We start from the raw sequence: 19,221 nt of genomic DNA on the forward strand, positions 1-19,221 counted from the left end.
GCGGAGAGGAGGGGTCGGAGGCTGAACCCAAGGCAGCTGGGTTTGGGGATCCAGTCAATCCCTTGCGGGTCCTGAGGCCGCCCTCCCGGCGGGCCCGGAGAAGATCCCGGTGCGTCCCGGGGCGCACAGGCACCCCGGCCCTCCCGGCGCCCGCCCAGACCGCCCGGATTTACGGTCTCCCCAGAGCACGGGGCGGGGGCGGAAGGGCCAGCGCAGGGGAGGGCTGCTACGTCTTTAAACCTCTGTCGGCTGCTTAGTCACAGCCCCCTCGCTTGGGTGTGTCCTGCGCTCGCTCCCTCCTCCCTCTTAGGTCACTCTTTCAGCCCTTGAATAAAAACTGCACCCAACTTCCCAGGCGCCCTCATTGCCCAGCCGGACCCCAGCCCCTGATAGGTTCCGTCCGGCCCGCTCGCCCCGTGTTCCGCCGGCCCCTGCCCAGTGCCCCCGACCCTCCGGCGCCCCGCGCTCACTCTCTCGGTTCGCTCACACCATGGACAAGTTTTGGGGGCGCTTTGCCTGGGGACTGTGCCTCCTGCAGCTGAGCCTGGCGCAGATCGGTGAGTGCCGCGGGGGGGGCAGCGGTAGGGAGTGGCCTGGGTGGCCCGGAGGGACCCGGTAGCCACCTGGCTTAATTGGTCCCGGGGACCGGGGACCGGAGGCAAGTGGGAGGCGGACCGCGTGGATTTGGTTCCGGAGAGTGGGGCTAGGATTTGCGCTAAGCCGTTGGAGAGTGTGCTGGAGGGAAGCACCGTTGGATTGAAAGGAAAAGAGAAAGAGCGAGGAAAGTTGGCCGGGCTGGCTGCCGGCGCGCGGTTTTGGGTGAGGTCGCTGGTGCCGCAGCACAAGGCAGAAAGTAACTGTATTCCTGGGTGCGCGCAACCGGTGTCTGGACCAACAGGCTCGTGTGCCCACGGGCGTTGGAAGCCTGGCTGCGCTGCGGCCGGGCAGGGCAGAGCTAGGCGGGGCCGGGGCTGTTGGCCAGGTGGCCGTAGAGATGGTGGTGTGAGGACCGATGGCCAGGAGCTTTCCAGAAAGGGGTGCAGGCGCCCTGGAGCTCCCCACTGGGCCTGGGTTCCAACGCTCTTGGAGCTGGCTCCAGTCACTGCCTATCTAGTGCTTGTGGGAACTTGAACCAGCTCTGTGAGGTTCTGGGTTTCCACGAGGTGCCAGCCTGGGGCAGGGAGTGTGAGGAGGAAGGGCAGTGACTGAGCCAGCTACTGGATCCTTGCGAGCCTCCTGCTTCTGCCAATCAGTTAGGGAAAATCCAGACAGTACTGTGCCTCACATTCCCTGCCTGGCAGCCTCAGAGCAGGAAGGGGAGCCTGGGCATCGGGGTCCTGTTAGGGACCCTGGAGCTGGGGCTGCCGTGCCCCATCCAAACAGGGTCTGTATCTTCAGTGGCTTTGGAGTGCAAGATGGCTGGTGGGCTATTCTGGTGAGACTGAACTCCAGGCGTTCTTTCCTTTTGTCTGTATATGTACAGATAATTACATGGCTGATTTGCTTATTGCTAGCAAAATTAATTTTTCTTTTAAGAAGTGCCAGCTGGGTCATTAAGACAGCTCAGCCTATGGTTCATTCTACTCAGCAAGTCTTTATTAAACCCAGCTCTGGGGGGGAACAAGAAAGTAAAGACACAGTCTTACCTGGGTATTTTGGGCTGGGGATGAGTGAGGATTGAAGAGTTAGATTGGTGAAACAGAAGTAGTAATAGCGATGATAATCATACTAATAGAAGAAATGCCAGCTCCGGCTGCCGTTTGCTACATGCTTTCAGGGGGCCAGATGCCGTGCTAAATCTTCATAAGCATTAACTTTCTTTATGCTCACGGTGGCCCAGGGAGAAGTGTCCTGTTACTAGCCCTGTTTTACAGGACGGAAATAAACCGAGGCTCAGAGAGGTTAAGTAACTTGTCAGTTTTCACATAGCCAGGAGGATTGGTGCACGTGTGAACCCAGGTCCATGAGCCTGTGCTTAGTGGGAACATGTTAGACTGTATGGATAGTCCAAACATCCTTGGAAGGAGTTTGGGGACAGAGGGCTCAGGTGGATCAGAGGCCATTGAGGAGGACTTTAAGGCGAACTGAGCTCCAGCAAGCCCTTGAAAGGCAAAAACGCTCCAGGTGCCAGAGAAGAGAAAAACTGGAGTGCAGGGAGAGCCCTGGCCCAGCCTTCTCTGGGACCTCCCGGGACATCTCTCTGTGTATTACCTTCCAGCGTTTCTAATGCTTTTTTTCTGAAGATCCTGATTACTGACTCCTTCCAGCTGGTCTCCCTGATTCTTCTGAAGGGCCCTGTCCCCAAATATTTGGGGCTGTCCTAACCCTTGAGGTTCTCCCAGAGACCAGAAGCCTCACTCCCTGCCCCGCATTTTCATGGTCCTTATGGGCGGCATCATTTGGAGGAAGCACGATAAAGTGCCAGTAGCAATAACTGTCAGAGCTTTGGCTTTCATGAGCTTGTAACGTTGTTTGGAAGGAACTGAGACTTGGAGACGTGACTTAACAGCAGCTCGGCTGGGCAGGCAAAGAGGAAGAGGAGCTGGGGTGGGGGTGTGGGCAGTACCTTTGCCCCAGTTACCCCCCCCCCCCCCACACACAGTGTGGGTGGATTAGTAAGGAGGGACGCCTCCAAAAGACAACGAGGAAACTTTGGAAAGGAACAAAGCTTTGGGGAGGAAGAAGGTCTCCATCCTCCGTGTCAGAAAGCAAAAAGTATAGAAACGGCCAACACGGGACCCAAAAATTAAGTTGGAGAATAGACACTTTGAACTCGGTGTCATAAGCAGGGGAAAGAAAGTGGCCCCAGGTAGAGGGCAAGGGGGTCGAGCCCTCCCCTATCTCCTCTCCTCACTGCTTGGGAATTGCGCCCCTGGTGTTGAGAAAAAGGGGTGCATCTGAGGGCTCTGGAGCTTGGGGGCCCTTCTGCTCCCTTTGGAGGTTAGAGACCCCTCTTCCTGGGAGTTAAGGCTTTGGCTGAGTTTTCCCAGGTGCAGAAGCAAGAAATCCATCGTTGCTGAGATTAGCATCAGTCAGTTCGGTTGCTCCCCAGATACGCATTGGACATCTTATTTCTTGCAAAGGCGCAGGGCCAAGTAGGTGTGTCTGAAGCTGGCAGCCAGTAAGAAAAGGTTCCATTTTCTTTCAAATCACCCCACGCAGAAGCAGCACAGGCAGCATGAAATTCTTAACTTATGACAGATCCTCTTCCATTCATTCAAGAAATATTTCTTGACTCATTGTCATAGACTCAGCAATGGGGACTCCAAGGACCATTTAGAAAAATCCTTTTTTCCCATGGAGGAAACAGATCCTGAAAAGGAGGGAGGAGTGACTTTTTATCTTGCAGATGGACTGAGGGCTGGGCATTTTCCATCCACGGGTCTCTGAAACACCTGTACCATCCAGGACAGTGATGAGCCCCAGCCTCTTGTCCCTGCAGTGGGCACAACAGTTGTTTTACACCTTAAATGCTATATGAAACACCCACTACATTTAAAAAATTTTGCTCTACAATATATCCTCTTTGAGCTTAATAGAAGAATAATGATATATATTTCTTCTCGAAGCCTCACGCTGCTACTGCAAAGAAGAATGCTAAGTCCCAAGGAAGTGCCGTTTACTGAGCACCAGCTCTGCACTAGGCACTCAGCCGGGGGATTTGAATAGGTTATTCCGTATAAGCCTCATGACCGTCCTGTATATGTTTAGCACTTTCTTAACCCCATTTTGTAGACCAAGAAACTGAGGCTCAGGGAGGAGGCGTGACTTTCCCAAGGACACACAGCTGGTAAACGGTGGGGATGGGTTTCCCATTGTCTAACATTAGAGTGTTAGACTCCAATGCTTATGCTCCTTTGATTCGTTACTTTGGAAATTGTGTGTGTATGTGATTCTCCTCCCTTCCCTGTCCCATGTGACCAACTAACGTGAAGCCTGGTGTGAATGGCTTCTCCCCCCTGGCAGGCTCTGTGGACTCTTGGCTGCCCTACCCTGCCCTACCCTGGACTGTTTCTCCCCAGGGTTGGCCACAGCTGTCAAGAGATGCCAACCTAGTTATTTGTTACTAAAATAAGTCAATTGCCTTATCAGAGTTCAGCTGCCCTTCTAGACATGCTCTCATTTGCAGGCTTGGAAAAAAGGGAGAGGCTCTGCTTCTCGTCTAAGAAACAAGTTAGGGCAATTCCCTCCTGCCTGAAAATTAAAGAAGAGCCCCTGCAGAGTCCCTCACCCTAACCCTGTAAGCATTTTAGATGCATTAACCTAGCAAGGCCCTCATCACATGCTCCGCGGAGGCCCCCGGTGTTTAGCAGGTTGTATGTGGCCCAGCGAGGGCAAGCCTTAAGGACTTAGGTGGTGGGCTGACATGGTCTTCTACAAAAGTCAAGGATCTTGAACTGAAAGCCGTATGGAACTCGAGGTGACAGGCAGCCACCCAAGTGAGATTTCAGATCTGTCTACGGCTTCTGGGCTGATGGTTCTAAGCTGGGGTTCCCTGACAGAGAAGAGATGGTGGGAGGCAAGCTGGGCTTCCCCAGCAGGGGTCTTGCCTAGGGCTGGGGCAGGGCTGGGGCAGGGCTGGGCTGGGCTGGGCTGGGGGCTGTCCTGGGATTGGGGCTAGGTTGTGTTGGGCTGGGTCTGGGCCAGGGCTAGGGCTTGGTCTCGGTCTTGGCTAGGACTGAGACACAGGCTGGCGAGTTATGTCTTTCTAGCACCTTGATTCAGCCAGCTCCACCCAGAGCCTGAAAAGGAAGTGGCTCTTGTGCAAGGGTGAGCAGAAGCAGGTGGCAGATGCTGTCGGACAAAGCATGGTTCTCGGAGGGGATCTTTTCTGCTTCAGAAAGAAATTCTGGGGGATTGCACAGCAAGAGGCTGATGACTCAATTTCCTTTGTGTCTCTGCTTGACTAGGAAGTACACGAATGTTCTTTAGAATGATCAGGGTAGCCTGGTGCCTCCTACTTTAAATTCGAACCCCACTCTCCACTCACTTGGCAAGTTGAAATTTTTCTTAAAATATGTCCTCCCCCCTGGGCGCCTGGGTGGCTCAGTGGGTTACGCCTCTGCCTTCAGCTCAGGTCATGATCTCAGGGTCCTGGGATCGAGTCCCACGTCAGGCTCTCTGCTCAGCGGAGAGCCTGCTTCCCCCTCTCTCTCTCTGCCTGCCTCTCTGCCTACTTGCGATTTCTCTCTGTGTGTGTCAAATAAATAAATAAAATTAAAAAAAAAAAAAAAAACATGTCCTCCCCCAAAGCTGGTCATCCAGGGTATAGGAAGCCAGACCAACCTGACAGAGTTAGGAAGGAGTGTTTTCTAGTCTGTGGTTGTGGAATCTGGCTTGGTATGGATAAAGTGATTGTGTATGCCAAATTTCCCAGGAGAGTCAGGATTTCAAATGTGCAAACACTCTACCACTTCACGCATAGTATATATTTTGTCTAAGGGTCTCTATTTTTCTACCAATAAATGTATGGCTTCGTGTGATTAGGAGTCAAAACCTTTGCAAAGCGTTTTGCATAAATGAATTCACAGCTTGACAATGCCTTCTTCAGTTTAGGGTCCGATTAAATTGATATTTGGTTCTGAAAACAGGAGAAGTATAGGGGAGAAACATTTCATATGCCTCTGCTCTCCACGTCCTGATCACCCATATGTGAACTACCAAGACAAGCTACATATTTGATTCTTTCTGGCTGTGTGTGGGCACACATGTGGGTGTCGGTATGTGTCTGAGCCCATGCCTTTACCCCTCATGTTGGTATCGCTCGCCCCTCCTTAAGCATGTATCCGGTGTCTTCTATGGGCCCCACACTGTGCTGGGTACCACGGGGGAATTAGGTGTATGAGATCGGCACCTCTGGCCAAAAACCTTGTGGTTCTGTGTGTAGAATATGGTGCACCCAACTGACAGGCTAATGGCATTGTTGAGCTGACACACGATAAGCAGGGCTGGAGAGATCTACGGAGAGGAGGTGGCAGTAGGGACCAGATAGGATTTGAATCTACGAAAGAGCGGGACTGAAAGCAGGGCGTGTCTTTCTGTCACCCTGCTACTTATCTACCCACTGTGGAATACGTTAGTGAACCAGCCCACAGTGTCAACAAACATTTATCCCATCCCTGCTGGCTGTTGCTGCCAGTTAGGCATTGAGGATGGGGGGGAGGGGGATTCGTGGTCAGAAGATCACCGTCCTCACCCCTGAGTCGCCAGCGCGTGGTGTGGTATGGGGTTTCCTGGGTAATGGCTGGCTGTGTGTCTCTGGCTTCCACATACTAGATTCAGGTCTTGCACGGTCCCCCTCAAGTCATGAAAACCCATAATGCCTCCAGACATTGTCAAATTGGTGGTGGTGGTGATGGGTAAAGTCACCTCGCATTGAGAAGCTGGGGTCGTAGGATGGCAGCCATTCCAGGAAACTCACTTCTGACAAGGCAGGATCTGCTTCTCATAGGGCCCCACTGGGCTAAAATTAATTAGCCTTGAAGCTGCACAGTAAAATCATGCAGAGGGAGGCCTTTTTCCCTTTGTGGGCCAAGGGATGCTAATGACTTTCTCACTTCTCCGGCGGGGGGAAACCCCAAACCGGACATGCTCTGTCTTATCTATCTTCTGCAGAATGGTGGGAGCCCCCTGACGTCAGGGATCATGTCACATTCATTGTATGCATGTGTGGCCCCAGATCCAGGCATTGGCCCTGGTTACCGGTAACTGATGAACTCAAGTGAATATCCAGAATCCAGAGTTAACCTGGCCCTCTACACGGATGCACGCTGCTGGACAGCATACGTAACACGGCAGATACGTCTGTGCGTGTATATAACAGTTGGTGATGGCTGTTTTGCTGAGGGCAGGGGTGAGAAGGGTGCTGGGCTGGTCAGCTGCCCAGCACAGGGCTCATGTTTGGTCTGCCCAAACAGGGAGGTCACCCGTCTATTTGTGGTTTTGGTGGCTGCTTGCTGTGGCTGGGGACGTCTGTTTCAGGACAGGGTTACTACCTTCTTGGGCCAAGAAGGAGGTGGGAGCCATGCAGGATGGTGACACCAACCCCCAAATTTAAGCCTCAAAATAAAACCCTCCCCAGCAGCAGCCCGCTTGGAGGTCTGGTTATTTGGGAGATGCTGATCTGAGGTTGGACTCCTTGAGCACCCTTCTGATTCTCCTCCTCCCACCATGCCTGCTTCTGGAAGGTGGTGGCAGCTGGGAGAGAAGCAGAAGAGCTTCACAGAAGCGTCTCACCTTCTCTGCGGGTCTCCTGCAGCTCAGGAAAGAATAAGTCTCCAGGGAAGCCTGCTGTCTGCTGGGGAACCCCACGGGCAACAGCAAACTCTGTCTCCTCTCCCTAGAAGCTTGCCGAGTCTGGAGTTGCCCGTAACTGGGGCAGGTCCTGCCTCCCTAGCCCAGGGATCATCTGCCCAGTGATGCTTGGACACAGGGAGTCAAATGGGGAATGAAGGGACAGGTGTCTCAGGGGAAAAGACCATCCCGAAGCCAGATCTTCCTGAGCGTGGTGTGCTCCGGCTGCCTGGTTGTGTTCACCCGAGGCAAGTGGCTCTTGTGAGTGCAAGTGTGGACCAACTGGCCTAGGGGTGGGAGGGGGCTGACTCACCGGGAAGGCGATTTGCAAAACTGAGGCCCCAGAAATCTTCCTCGAGGAAGAGTTTGGAGTTTTGGAGTTGCGGAACTCCAGTGGGGAGATATTATCCACATTTGCTCTGGTGTCTCGGCCAGTGTCCTCTGGAGGTGCCTGTCGGTTCACCTTCCTTCCCCACAACCTTCCTTGACAGAGAGAGCGCCTGTACCTTGTGCACTTGTTTCTTTGCAGTTGGCTGGATATTTTTGAGGTGACGATCGCCACAATCAGTAACAATAGTGAATACTTACACAGCGCTAACTCTACACCAGCCTTCTAACGTACACCAGCCTTCTGAGTAGTGTGAGTGTTTGCCCTGTTTTACACATGAGAACGTTGAGCCATGGGGAATTTGAGTAACTTGTCCAAGGCTACAGAGCTGGTACATGATGGAACTGGGATTCCAACCTAGGTGATCCGGCTACTGGGTCCAAACTCTTAGGCACTGCCTTAGTGTGCTTCTTTTAGTGTATCAAGCGGTCAGGGCCCCCAGAAACCCCAGTGGTGATGCCTGGTGGTACTCTGGTTGTTTCCATAAACTCCATCTGGGAATCAGGAGTGGGTTAGGTCATAAGGTCCACAGAGCTGGTCTTGCCCTCCCTTTCTCCATATGATGCCAAAGGAAGGGGATGGAATTGCAAATATGAAGGAGAAAGAAGTTGTCATGGAAACTTCTCCCCATTCATACTCTGAGTGTCTTGTTCATTCCAATTCCTGGAGAGAAGTTCTGCTCTCTTCTATATGGTGGGAAGTTGGGGGCAGGGAGTAGAATTGAAAAGGATGGTGGATTGAGTTGTTTGTTCATCATCACTTCATTACTTGTCCCCTGGAGGAGAGGTGGAGGTTGCTGATAGGGGATTCTCCACCATCTAGGGCTTTGGCTGGTGAACGGACAAAGCTAGGAAAGGGTCAGTCAAATAGCAAGAATGTGCTTGCCCTCAGTGCAAGGGTCCTTGGCCCCAGGGCCTTCTCTCTACCAGCTAGAATTGATGAGGGAAGAGGGAACTGAGAGATGAGGCCATGAGGAGTCAGGCTACACTCTCTGGCTGGCGTAAGGACCTGAGCAAATACAAGTGGGCCCTTCTTCCTGAGCCTAGCCTACACCTAAAAGTGGCCTGGCTTCTGTGTGGCCCAGCAGGTGACTTGTGCAAGGGGAGGTGGGGGAGATGGGCAGTGTTTCCTCTGTGTGCTTTGCTTGAGAAACAAGCCACCAAGGAAGTGTAGAAACAGAGCCCCCTGGGGACATCTGCCTTGTCTGTGTGTGTTTGGCCTGGGCTCAGAGACTCATCACAGATTCCTTACCCATTTGAATTTCACTTGAGCAGGTCGGCAGGGCCTTCTAGGACCCACACATTAGTCATGGATCTAGGCAGCATCTTTTACTACTCCTCTCTCAAAGACAACCTGCTGAGGTATTAAGGTGATGACAATAAAGCCTTGTAGGTGTTCGTCATTATGCAAATTGAGATGCCAAGGAGAAATTCACAATGCCCCGCAACTCATACCTGGTCTCCTGCCTCGGGTCTAGAGGGTGGTTTCTGTGCAAGTCCCTGGCCCCAGCCTTCACACAGTCCAGAAGTAATAAATGAGGATCTCTTATCTGCCCATCACAAAATGTGACGGAAGGAAGCAGAGTCCAGCAGAGCTGTGCACTGTCTTACAGCAGGCGGGAGACCAGGTGAGGTCACTGAGCCAGCCTCCCGAGACCCCAGCTGGTTGCATGGTCACGTTTTCCTGCAAGGAGAAGACAAGTATTCAGGTACTGACCAGAGCACTGGTCACACAGAGGTAGACCAGAGAAGTGATGCTGGCATAGAAATCTCTTACCTGAAGTTCATCTTCTCTGTGGATCTTCTGTGGTTGGACAAGTTGTCTTCCCAATGTCAGCCTTAGAGGTCAAGTACATCCCTCCAGTCTCCCCTGAGTGACTTTTATTCGCCTCTATTGTCTTGTTTCTCCCTGATAATTCGTAACCCCCCCCAGGAGCATATCTCCATCTAAAAAAATTTTTAGATGAAGTTTAAGGGATGCTTCTGAGCTGTGTGTGGCCATCTGTTCTCTTTCATTGGTGAGCAGAGGAGCTCCTTAAGGAAAAGTTCATGCTTTATGTGCATTGTGTACATTTTTGTATTGCGGTAGCCCCCAATTTTCAGTTCCCCAATTATAGTAGATGCTCAATAAATTTTGGATGACTGAATGGGTGAAATTTCTAGATTTGGCAAAGCAATCTTTATCACTTACCTTTGGTGATTTTTTATAGATTCTGGCTAATTCTTTTTTATCCTTTTTTTTTTTTTTTTACTCGTCTATAGAAACATTTTACTTTTATTTATTCTAGTGTCGCTTTTAGTGATCCTCAAACCTCCTTGAAATTGCTTTTCTCTGCATTCTCCCTAATGTGAGTATCTTTCTTGAAGTTTTACGTGTCAGGCAAGGCAGGGGAAGTTCAGAGCTCATTAGGTTTTGTCCAATAGGACAGGGATCATGATTTCCTATAAATCTGTCTGCCTCTATGCCCTAGCACTTCCTTCCAAATCTGGTCTCCTGCACAAAAAAACCCAAGCCTCAAAATCGTATTCCCGATGACACTTAGAGAAAAGATGTTGTCTTTTGGTCACTCTGTTAAAAGAAAAAAAGAGGAAATTGTTTTTTTCAATGGTTTAAAAACCTCCTATTCCAAAGATCACTTGTGGGAAATCAGAGGTTTCTTGTGGTTCCCTGGGAATGAGGAGGTTTGGCTTTGGAGGAGGGCTGTGTAGAAGGAGCAGGGGCTGTGAAAAGAGCCAGACCTGAGGCTGATTTCCCTCTTTTCCACTTCGGAGCTGCGTGAGCTCAGACAGTGCATACGTTAAATGTCTTGGACAATGTTTAGCATGTGGTATCTTGTGCTAAGTGTCTAGCACATAGAGGTGCCTCAAGAATAAAAATGTCTATTACTTATTATATTTTAGTTTGCTGAACAAATCATTTCACCCCTATTTACCTCCAATTTTCCATATATAAAATGAGAGGATTGGATTCTAGTTGATCTGTAAAATCTCTTCCAGACCTCACGTTCTTTTTTTTTTTTTTTTTTTTTTTATTTATTTATTTGACAGAGAGAGAGAGAGAGATCACAAGAAGGCAGGGAGGCAGGCAGAGAGAGTGGGGTAAGCAGGCTCTCTGCTGAGCAGAGAGCCCGATGCGGGACTCGATCCCAGGACCCTGAGATCATGACCTGAGCCGAAGGCAGCGGCTTAACCCACTGAGCCACCCAGGCGCCCCTCCAGACCTCACGTTCTATAAATCCACCACTCTGTAGGCCACGAACACCTAAGCCTCATAAAATTTAATGGAAAGAATAACATGACTATAATGCAGGGCCAAAAAAAAAAAAGTGATGCCTGGTTTGTATTAAATGTCAGAGGTGAATTATTAATCCATGCCAGAAACAAGTCTGTTGACTCGGTTGTACTCTAAATCCCAATGGCAGGGAAGCATGACTCTTAGGAACAAGGTGCTTTGTTCAGAGAACTCAACTGAATCCTCTCAACCACCTTGGAATGGGCAGATGCAGAAGCTGGGGCCAGAAAAGTTAGGAATATGTCTGAGTCACACAGCTAAAACTGCAGGAAACCAGTCCTGAGATTACTTATAGGATCTGAATGCAATACCCTTTTCCTTAAACTGTACATTGGAAGAGACATTGCTTCAAGTGATCAAAAAAGCCAAGCTGTTAAGAAAAGATTATGTCCTTCACTCTCAAAGCTCCATGAGTAACTTGGATTGTTCCACTTCCCTTAAGGGAATGCTGCAGTATGTTGGTACAAAATGAACCACACTACTCAGCCAAAGCAGTGTGTAGAGGGTGAGCTGTAGCATCCTATGGAAAACAACTAGGGTGACCATGAGGGGGGAAAAAAGCAAATAAGACAAACAAATATATTATTTTATTATTTATGTATTATATACATTACATAATTAATATATATAAACTATATAATCAACCTATATTAAATATATTATATAATTAACATATGAAAATATCACATAGTTAATATTGTATAATTATATAATAAATACTAATATATGATTAATAATAAATACATAAATATGCATGTATTTATTATAGCTATTATAAACAGACACACACACACATACACACACACACACACACACACCCCTACCAAGGCATTGGGCATGACAGACCTTTTAGATGGCAAGTTGCTTCTTCTACTGAGAACCTTCCAGATTCCTGCTAAGATACTTCTTTTTCATAAACCCAGAGAAGCTCTTTTTGTTGAGGAAAAGAAAAAAGGAAGGATGGGAGGGAGAGGGAGAGAGAGAAAAAATAGGAAAAAGGAAGTCCTAAAGATGGCACTACTTAAGAGTTTGCCCAAGTGGGTCAAGGACTAAATGCCCCGCCAGGGTCCTGACCTTCCACCAGTCTCTCAAAATCCTTACTGAGATCACATCCACCCTGGGTGTGTCCCTCTCATATCCGTCTGGGATCCACCAACCAGAAACCGAAATAAAATACCAGATGTGTTCTGTTCCCTTGTCACACGCAATACCCTCCATTATGGCTTGGTCACCGTGCCTCCAACCCGCCACGCAGACATGGCATTCTAGGACAAAGGACAACCGCGTGCAGCCCACGGATGTCAGCCCTTCTCCCCTTGGTCACAGGACTGTGGGCCAGATTCGCCCCTTACAGTTTGCCGGCTTCCCCAGTTGTAACACGGTGATCAATTCCCTAATTCAGTTCACTAAAGAGTGTAGTGTGGCTGGCACGGTGAGAAGTAGTGAGGGAAGAGGAAGATCTAGATTCTGTCCTTGGAGAGTTTATGGTTTGGGGGGAGAACAAGCAGGTGACAGGGCTCCAGGAGATGACGTATCACCAAGCGCCAGAAGGTGAGGAAAGGCGGACAGCTCTGTGAGCCGCAACCCTGCGGGCTTCCTGCAAGGGGCGGGATTTGAGGACAAGGGGGACGAGCACATGGAAGAGAAGATGGACAGAGAGGGAGAGAGTAGGGGGCAACCTACACAAGTGCAGAGCTTGGGCTGGAAGTTTCCAAGGGGCACAAGGAAGTGTGGCCTGAGGGGCTCAGGAGAGGCTGTCTGAGGAGGAGGCCGAGCTGCGGACGGGTGAGGGATGACATCGGGCAGATTCCAGGCGATCAAGTGTCAGTGGCACGGGCGGCAAGATCCAGTTCTTCTGCCCCAGGGAAGTTCCCACGACACCCTCTTCGGAGGCTGCTGGACAGAGTTCAGAAGTGAGGCAGCTGCTCCTGCCCTTCTTGGGATAGATCTTGAGCAGCTCTGGCTGGGTTGGAGAGTAGCAATGGAAAAGAACCCCAGGCAAGCCCTGCGGCACCGGTAGCAAATAGATTTCGGCTCACGTACCATTTCCCATTGATTGCTAGAGGCTGCCTGGAGGGCTGTGCTGAGAAGCCAAACCTTGGCTCAGCCACAGAGGGTGCTGTGATCCATTAGTGATGTCTGCCACAGCATGGTCTGGAAGACTCAGCTCCTGTCTCACTACAGCAGAGCAGCAGGCTTTTCTGGTTTTCCATTCTGGTGGCTGCCTGTCACTAGGATGTTAGCCACTCCAATCAAGTGACCAAGTCATTCTGTAGACTCCACCTCCTTCCAGAAGAGTATAAATTCAGTCTCCCACCCAGAGGAGTTTGGTGGCTTGAGCCTCTAGGATTCCTTTGCACTGTTTTCCTGTCACCCCAAGTGAGGTTAGATGCTGGGAGCCAGGAATCTCCTCTGTTTGAACCAGAGCCAGGCTCCTTGGCAAAGGGCCCCTTCTGCACATCGGCTTCTCCGTCTGCGAACCAAGAAGACAAAAATGACGCCTCACCCATGGGAGTGATAGGAGGAATAACTAGCTAATGGGAGTAAAGCCTTTGAAGATGAAAGGGTTGTATGTGCACGTTAATTACAACTTTTATCAGCCCTGGAGCCTCTGCGTTCTCAGCTGCCACTCGGGGCTCTTCGGTGCCTCCCAAGTGCAAACGGCAACAGCATTCCACAGACTGGCCCTTCTGGGTCCAGCTTGTAGCCTGCAAGTCACGTAGGCTGGATTCTGAGCTCAGGCCGGTAAGCCCATCCTGGGACACTCAAGTTTCCCACTAGTCACGCCCAAGAGAGAAAGCCAGCTCACTACCTGGACAGGTAAGATAAGATAGAACCAAGGTATAAACAAAAGGCTCCACCAGGAGTCTACTAGAAATAGCCCCCAGGTGAGATTAGGACACTGTGCTCTAATTCCCACCATGTCAAAGCCTAATTGTGTGACCTTGGGCTACTGGCTTTATCTGTCTAATGCTTCAATACACTGTGTGAACCACCTGGGGATAATAATCCCTCTGCCTCCCCGGGACCTCTCCACCTTGGCCTGCTGGTGTGAAAGTGTTTTGTGCTGGTTGGTAGAAGCACGTGGTGTGGAACTACAAGGTCCTATTATTACCGGAGGTAACTTTTGCCTTTATCTCTGTCTCCCGTTGCTGGTTGACCCCAATCGTTGAAATTGTATTCTTCGGAATGTTTACCCATCTCTTCCGAGCTGCCATCCCCTCCTGGGCAGTGCTTATCTAAGAAGACCTGGTATGTGCTCAGGCTTCTTGGTCCTGCCATTGCCTGAGGTGTGCAGATACAGTTGGGTTGGCAGGGGACTGGGGTGCTCTGTCAAGGTGAATCACAGTACCCTCACTAGGGTAACTCAGTAAAAGCACTGGAGGCAGGGGTAGGAGAGTTTTCAGAGGCTTTGCGGGGGCTTAGAAAGTGCCAGCTGGCCTGGGCCCTTACAGCAGCACCAAAATGTGGATCCAAGGAGGAAGAAGAGGAGAAAGGGAGAGAGGACCCTCAATGAGAACTTGCCATGGGCTGGTGACTCAAATCCAAAGACAATGGCATGTCAGAATGGGAAAGGATGCTAGAAACTCTGTAAAGCACATGTTTATTGGACAGGTGAGGGAATGCAGCTCAAAGACTGCAAGTGACTTGCCCCAGGTCACGGAACTAGTTAAGATCAAAACCCTGGTCTTCCAATGTTCAGTCCAGTACCCTTTCCATTTCGTGCTTTGAGATGATAGAGGGAAAGCTAAACAAGATGAGGCTGGCAAGAAGACTTGGGGGGACAAAGAGAGGAGGCTAAAAGGGTACTGGGGGGGCGCCTGGGTGGCTCACTGCCTTCGGCTCAGGTCATGATCTCAGGGTCCTGGGATCGAGTCCCGCATCGGGCTCTCTGCTCAGCAGGGAGCCTGCTTCCCTCTCTCTCTCTCTGCCTGCCTCTCCGTCTACTTGTGATTTCTCTCTGTTAAATAAATAAATAAAATCTTAAAAAAAAATTAAAAAAAAATAAAAGGGTACTGGGTTTTGTGGCACAATGGGAAATAGTGTAGGTGTTTACACGCTGTTACTGTACTTGGACCCGGTTTCCTGTGACATACCATGTATAGCCATATTTGGAGTTCATCTCGATCTTTTTTGACTTAATGAGCGTTTGGAAACCAGAAAGCCCAATGCAACCTAGCCTGGCTTTTGCCCAACCTCCCCAAGCAGTTCTGTGAGCTGAGTCAATAGTTGGTGGTTTTCAAATGATTCATTTGTTCATACAACACATGTGTATTGACATATAACATGTGCCTTGTGTTCTCCCAGGCACTGGGGACACAGTTTCTACTCATGGAGCAACATGTCTTCCCAGTCTATCTGGGAAGATGGAGAGTAAATACGTAGCAATGACCTTAGTGAATGACAGGGAAGAATGCTGTGATAGGAAAGCAAAGGGTCTTTGAGGCCACATCACGGGAAGATCTCTTCTGATCTGGAGCATCAGGGGCGCCCAGGGGGATGAAGAGCAGGAACTGTGTTTACAGGATGTCCCCAGTTCCTTGGTGGCCCTTGTTGTTGAACTTCTCAACCCCACCAGTGCTCAGGACCAAGAAGCATTCTGATGAGTGGGCTCAAAGTCCCTCAGCAACTCCAGCCAAAGCAGCCCCTCTTCTGCTGCCTCACACTTGGTTTACTGAGGAAGAGAGCAAGAAAAGAAAGTTCTACTCCTCACAATTCTGAAAGCAGCTGGTTTATCATGTCTTCCTAGAAATAGTGGTGAAAAGGGAGCCATGGGATTCTCCAAGCTGGTTGAGACATTTTAGTTAATTAATTAATTAGTTTATTTATTTATTTTATTGGATGAGATCTTAGGAAGTATGTGTTGGGAGAGCAAAGGAACCCAAATTCTGGGAAACAAGTAGTGTCATTTGATGTCAGAGTTATTTTAAGCCATGGGAAAAAATTCATAATTAGGAATCTCGGTTGTTAAGCTTGGTTGAGGGTCAGATCTCATTGATTTTATTAGAGGTTTCTTGGTCTTTTGGGGAGAGCACTTTGTTGATAGAAGCTTAGCCTCCAGGTATGTATATAGGGAAGATTTGCAGGATAACCTCCAGCAGTCATGCCAGTGTGTCTCTTGGGTCTGGGCAGCAGGAACAGGCAAGAACCCTGGGAAACAGATGTCCAACCATGTGGCTACAAGGGCCTCACTCCTTTATCTTCTTTGTTGCTGGGAACTACTTGGAGATGACCTGATGAAGTGTCCCCCATGTAATTACTATCTGTCACATATTTCTTGGTGTACTCATATCAGTGCACCTGAACATCTGAACATCTCTGAATAGCTGAATATCTCTGGAAGGATTAGAACAGTGAAACAGAAACCCTCATAAAATGCTATCTCCCCAACAAGAAGTATGGAGGTAGGATGATTTTAGGAGCTCACTGATGTTGTCAAAAACCCAGTTTTTTCCTAATTTTCCAGTCCACCATGCCCATCACCTTCTTATAGGTTAGCCATCTTCATAGTCTGACACTAACTCCCAGGGTTCCAAGCATCCTTTGAAAAAAATAATAGTATCCAGCAGCAGAAGGAGGAATGCTTATTTACAAGTGTCTCTTCTAGAAAATTGGAGGAATGGCTTTTCCAGAAGTCCTTAATTGACTTCCCTTTACTTCTCATTGGAAGGATGGGGTCACATTCCATGAAATGCTCATGCAGAGCCAATCATTGGCTAGGAGACCTTTGACCACAGTCCTTGATTTAGACCGGTCGTGATTCACCCACTGGAGGTGGGAGTTAGGACCTCACACCCCCTGAAGCACAAGTTAGGGATTTTGAACAAAATCAAGATTCAATTAGGAGAACTTTGTTGCACTAATAACAATGTCTGTTACAATGAGTAAGGCCCGGGAGGGTGTCCACCTACCTGGTAGAGTTATGGTCTGAGACCATACATTGAGTAAAGAAAAAAAGCAAAGCTAAGTTCTTGTGTTCCTAAGCCACACCCTCAGCCTTTTCTTGGGAAGACACACCTAATGGTTAGAGTTCATGTGGGGGACACACTGCATTTAGAGACTTAGATGGACTGCAGCTTACACTCAATCATAATAGCTGTAACCTTATCCTTTTCTCTCTCCCCCCAAAATCATATCGGGGAGTAACCTTAACACTGTTATAATTTACAAGAGATAATCAGTTGTGTGCGTCCTTGAGCACTTTACTATTAGAAACTCGTGACTCAAGATATCCCAGGACTGCTGGAGCCACACCATGCATGAGGACCACTAGTCTGTAGTGATCCCTTTTAAAAGAATGACTATGACCTTGAATGAGTATCTCTTCCTGTAAATTATGAGATGATCACCCCCAAGGGAGATGGTTAGCTTTCCTTTTCTATAACTACACTCCTCAAGTGTTTTAATGTGTGTGAAGTGTTTTCAGCTCCATTATATAACCTGGCCCTCACACTAACTTCATGGTTAGTATTATTATCCTTCTGTAGAGGAGATAAGTTTAATGACTTTCTGAAGGTCAGATAACTAATTAATGCAGGTTTGGGATTTGAACCCTAATTTCCTACTCCTGGAGCTGAAGTCCATGCACCACATGGTGTTGGCTTCCGATGGACCTGAGTTCCTTTCAAGGAGTCTGAAATCGACTCTTGCATTTTACATTAATAATGCTCTTTCATAAGCAGGAATGAAATGGCTATTTCATTCCTAATATAGCTTCTTTGAGTCTGAAGTTCAAGGTCTAACATCTTAACATTTTAATAAGCCCAACGATGAACAGGAGGGCTTTCTGGGACAGTACTTTGTCTCCATGCAGCTGGCTCATGAATATAGTGGTATGTATGGGAGGGAAACTTTGGGAATTTGTTTGTTTGTTTTCCATTCTTTTTTTTCCACGTAAATATCATTAAAGAATTTATGATGACTGCATCCAGGGAAGAGGAGCTCAAGGGATGTCTAATGTGGACCTCAAGGATATGGTCCTTTCTTACACAGGAAGGGGACCACTTGTTTTTGTTATCTAATGATGAAGGAGCTAGAGGAAATGGATTCTATTAAACCAAATGATTTATGGCTTATTCTGAGGGTGAATTTCCTGACCCTGAGGTTTGCTGACCATGAGACTGGCTGGCTAGTTCCAATCCACCTTTAGTTCTCAGCTGAAATGGCATTTCCTTAGAGAGACATCCCTTGGGGACAGCAAAGAACTTGGAGAAGAGGAGCTTCCCTTTGGACTAATCACTCAGCACCTTATACTTGTGTTACAACATTTATTGTATCATGTTGTTGACTTGTTTAATGTCTGTCTTCTTCTCTGGGCCATAACCTCCACTGGAACAGTGACCTTGCCTACCTTGCTCAGTGCCCTGGTTCCTGTGCCTAGCACATGGGCGCTGAATGATACTTTGTTGAATGAATGAAGTTGGGGCTGGAATTCTCTTTTCTGAAGTCCTGTATCCACTTCCCTGTTGGGTGGTTTTGTGGGATTATGGTTTGCCATCATGGATTCAGCTGTAATCTCTAAATTCAACTTAAACAGCAACACTCTGTATCTGTCTATCATCCATATACCTATCTATCTGTGTATCTATCTGTCTACTTACCTACCTATCTGTGCATCAATTTATGTATCTGTCACTTATCTATTTACATCTCTATCATCTATCTATCATCTATTGAAATAACTTTCTATTAGAATAAGAGACAAGTGCTTAAAAGCAAAGGAGGGTCATCAAGTAGGTCACATTTCTCATTCTCTCCTACATACTCATTCATGGTACACACCACCCCAATTACCACCCTCCCTCCTTGGCTGGCATCATTCAGTCTTGACCATGATTTCCTGCAAGGGCACCAAAGGGAAGCCGAGTGTGTGGGTTGTCTGGCCACTCAAGGTAGATGTGAAAGACAAAGGAGAAACATTTTCCATTTAGACAGGAAAAATGAAGCAAGGCTTGGGGGAAGCAAGCCTTGGGTCCTCTAGATTCTTCTCTCTGCACTCCCTCTGGGACATATCTGGGGAGGCTCTCTCAAACAAGTGGTACCAGATAAAGCCCAGCCTTCCTAAAGGATTGTTTCTCGGGAATCAGGAAATGTACCCTATTATCTGTTTGAGCTTCCTGTTCTTTATATTGTTTGGGAGGCAAAAGTCAACAACCACGTTTATATTCTGCATTGTTTGCATTGTTAAAAACTGGAAAATTAATTTGGTTTCTTCTCCAAATGAGCTTCCCATACCTTCTGGAAGACAT

The 19,221-nt window shown here is 48.6% G+C and overlaps 1 protein-coding gene across 1 annotated transcript in view; it reads left to right on the plus strand.

The window, feature by feature from the left end:
- The first annotated feature begins 298 nt into the window (after positions 1 to 298).
- CD44 (CD44 molecule (IN blood group)) overlaps positions 299 to 19,221 on the plus strand; it is a 35,094-nt gene continuing 16,171 nt past the window's right edge. Inside the window, exon 1 of the mRNA XM_082683263.1 lies at positions 299 to 557. Coding sequence (XP_082539389.1) covers positions 491 to 557 — 67 coding nt within the window. The 5' untranslated portion in view covers positions 299 to 490. The remainder of the gene's footprint in view (positions 558 to 19,221) is intronic.

The sequence above is a fragment of the Mustela nivalis genome, assembly GCF_964662115.1.
Source record: "Mustela nivalis genome assembly, chromosome: 9".
Classification (NCBI taxonomy): domain Eukaryota; kingdom Metazoa; phylum Chordata; class Mammalia; order Carnivora; family Mustelidae; genus Mustela; species Mustela nivalis.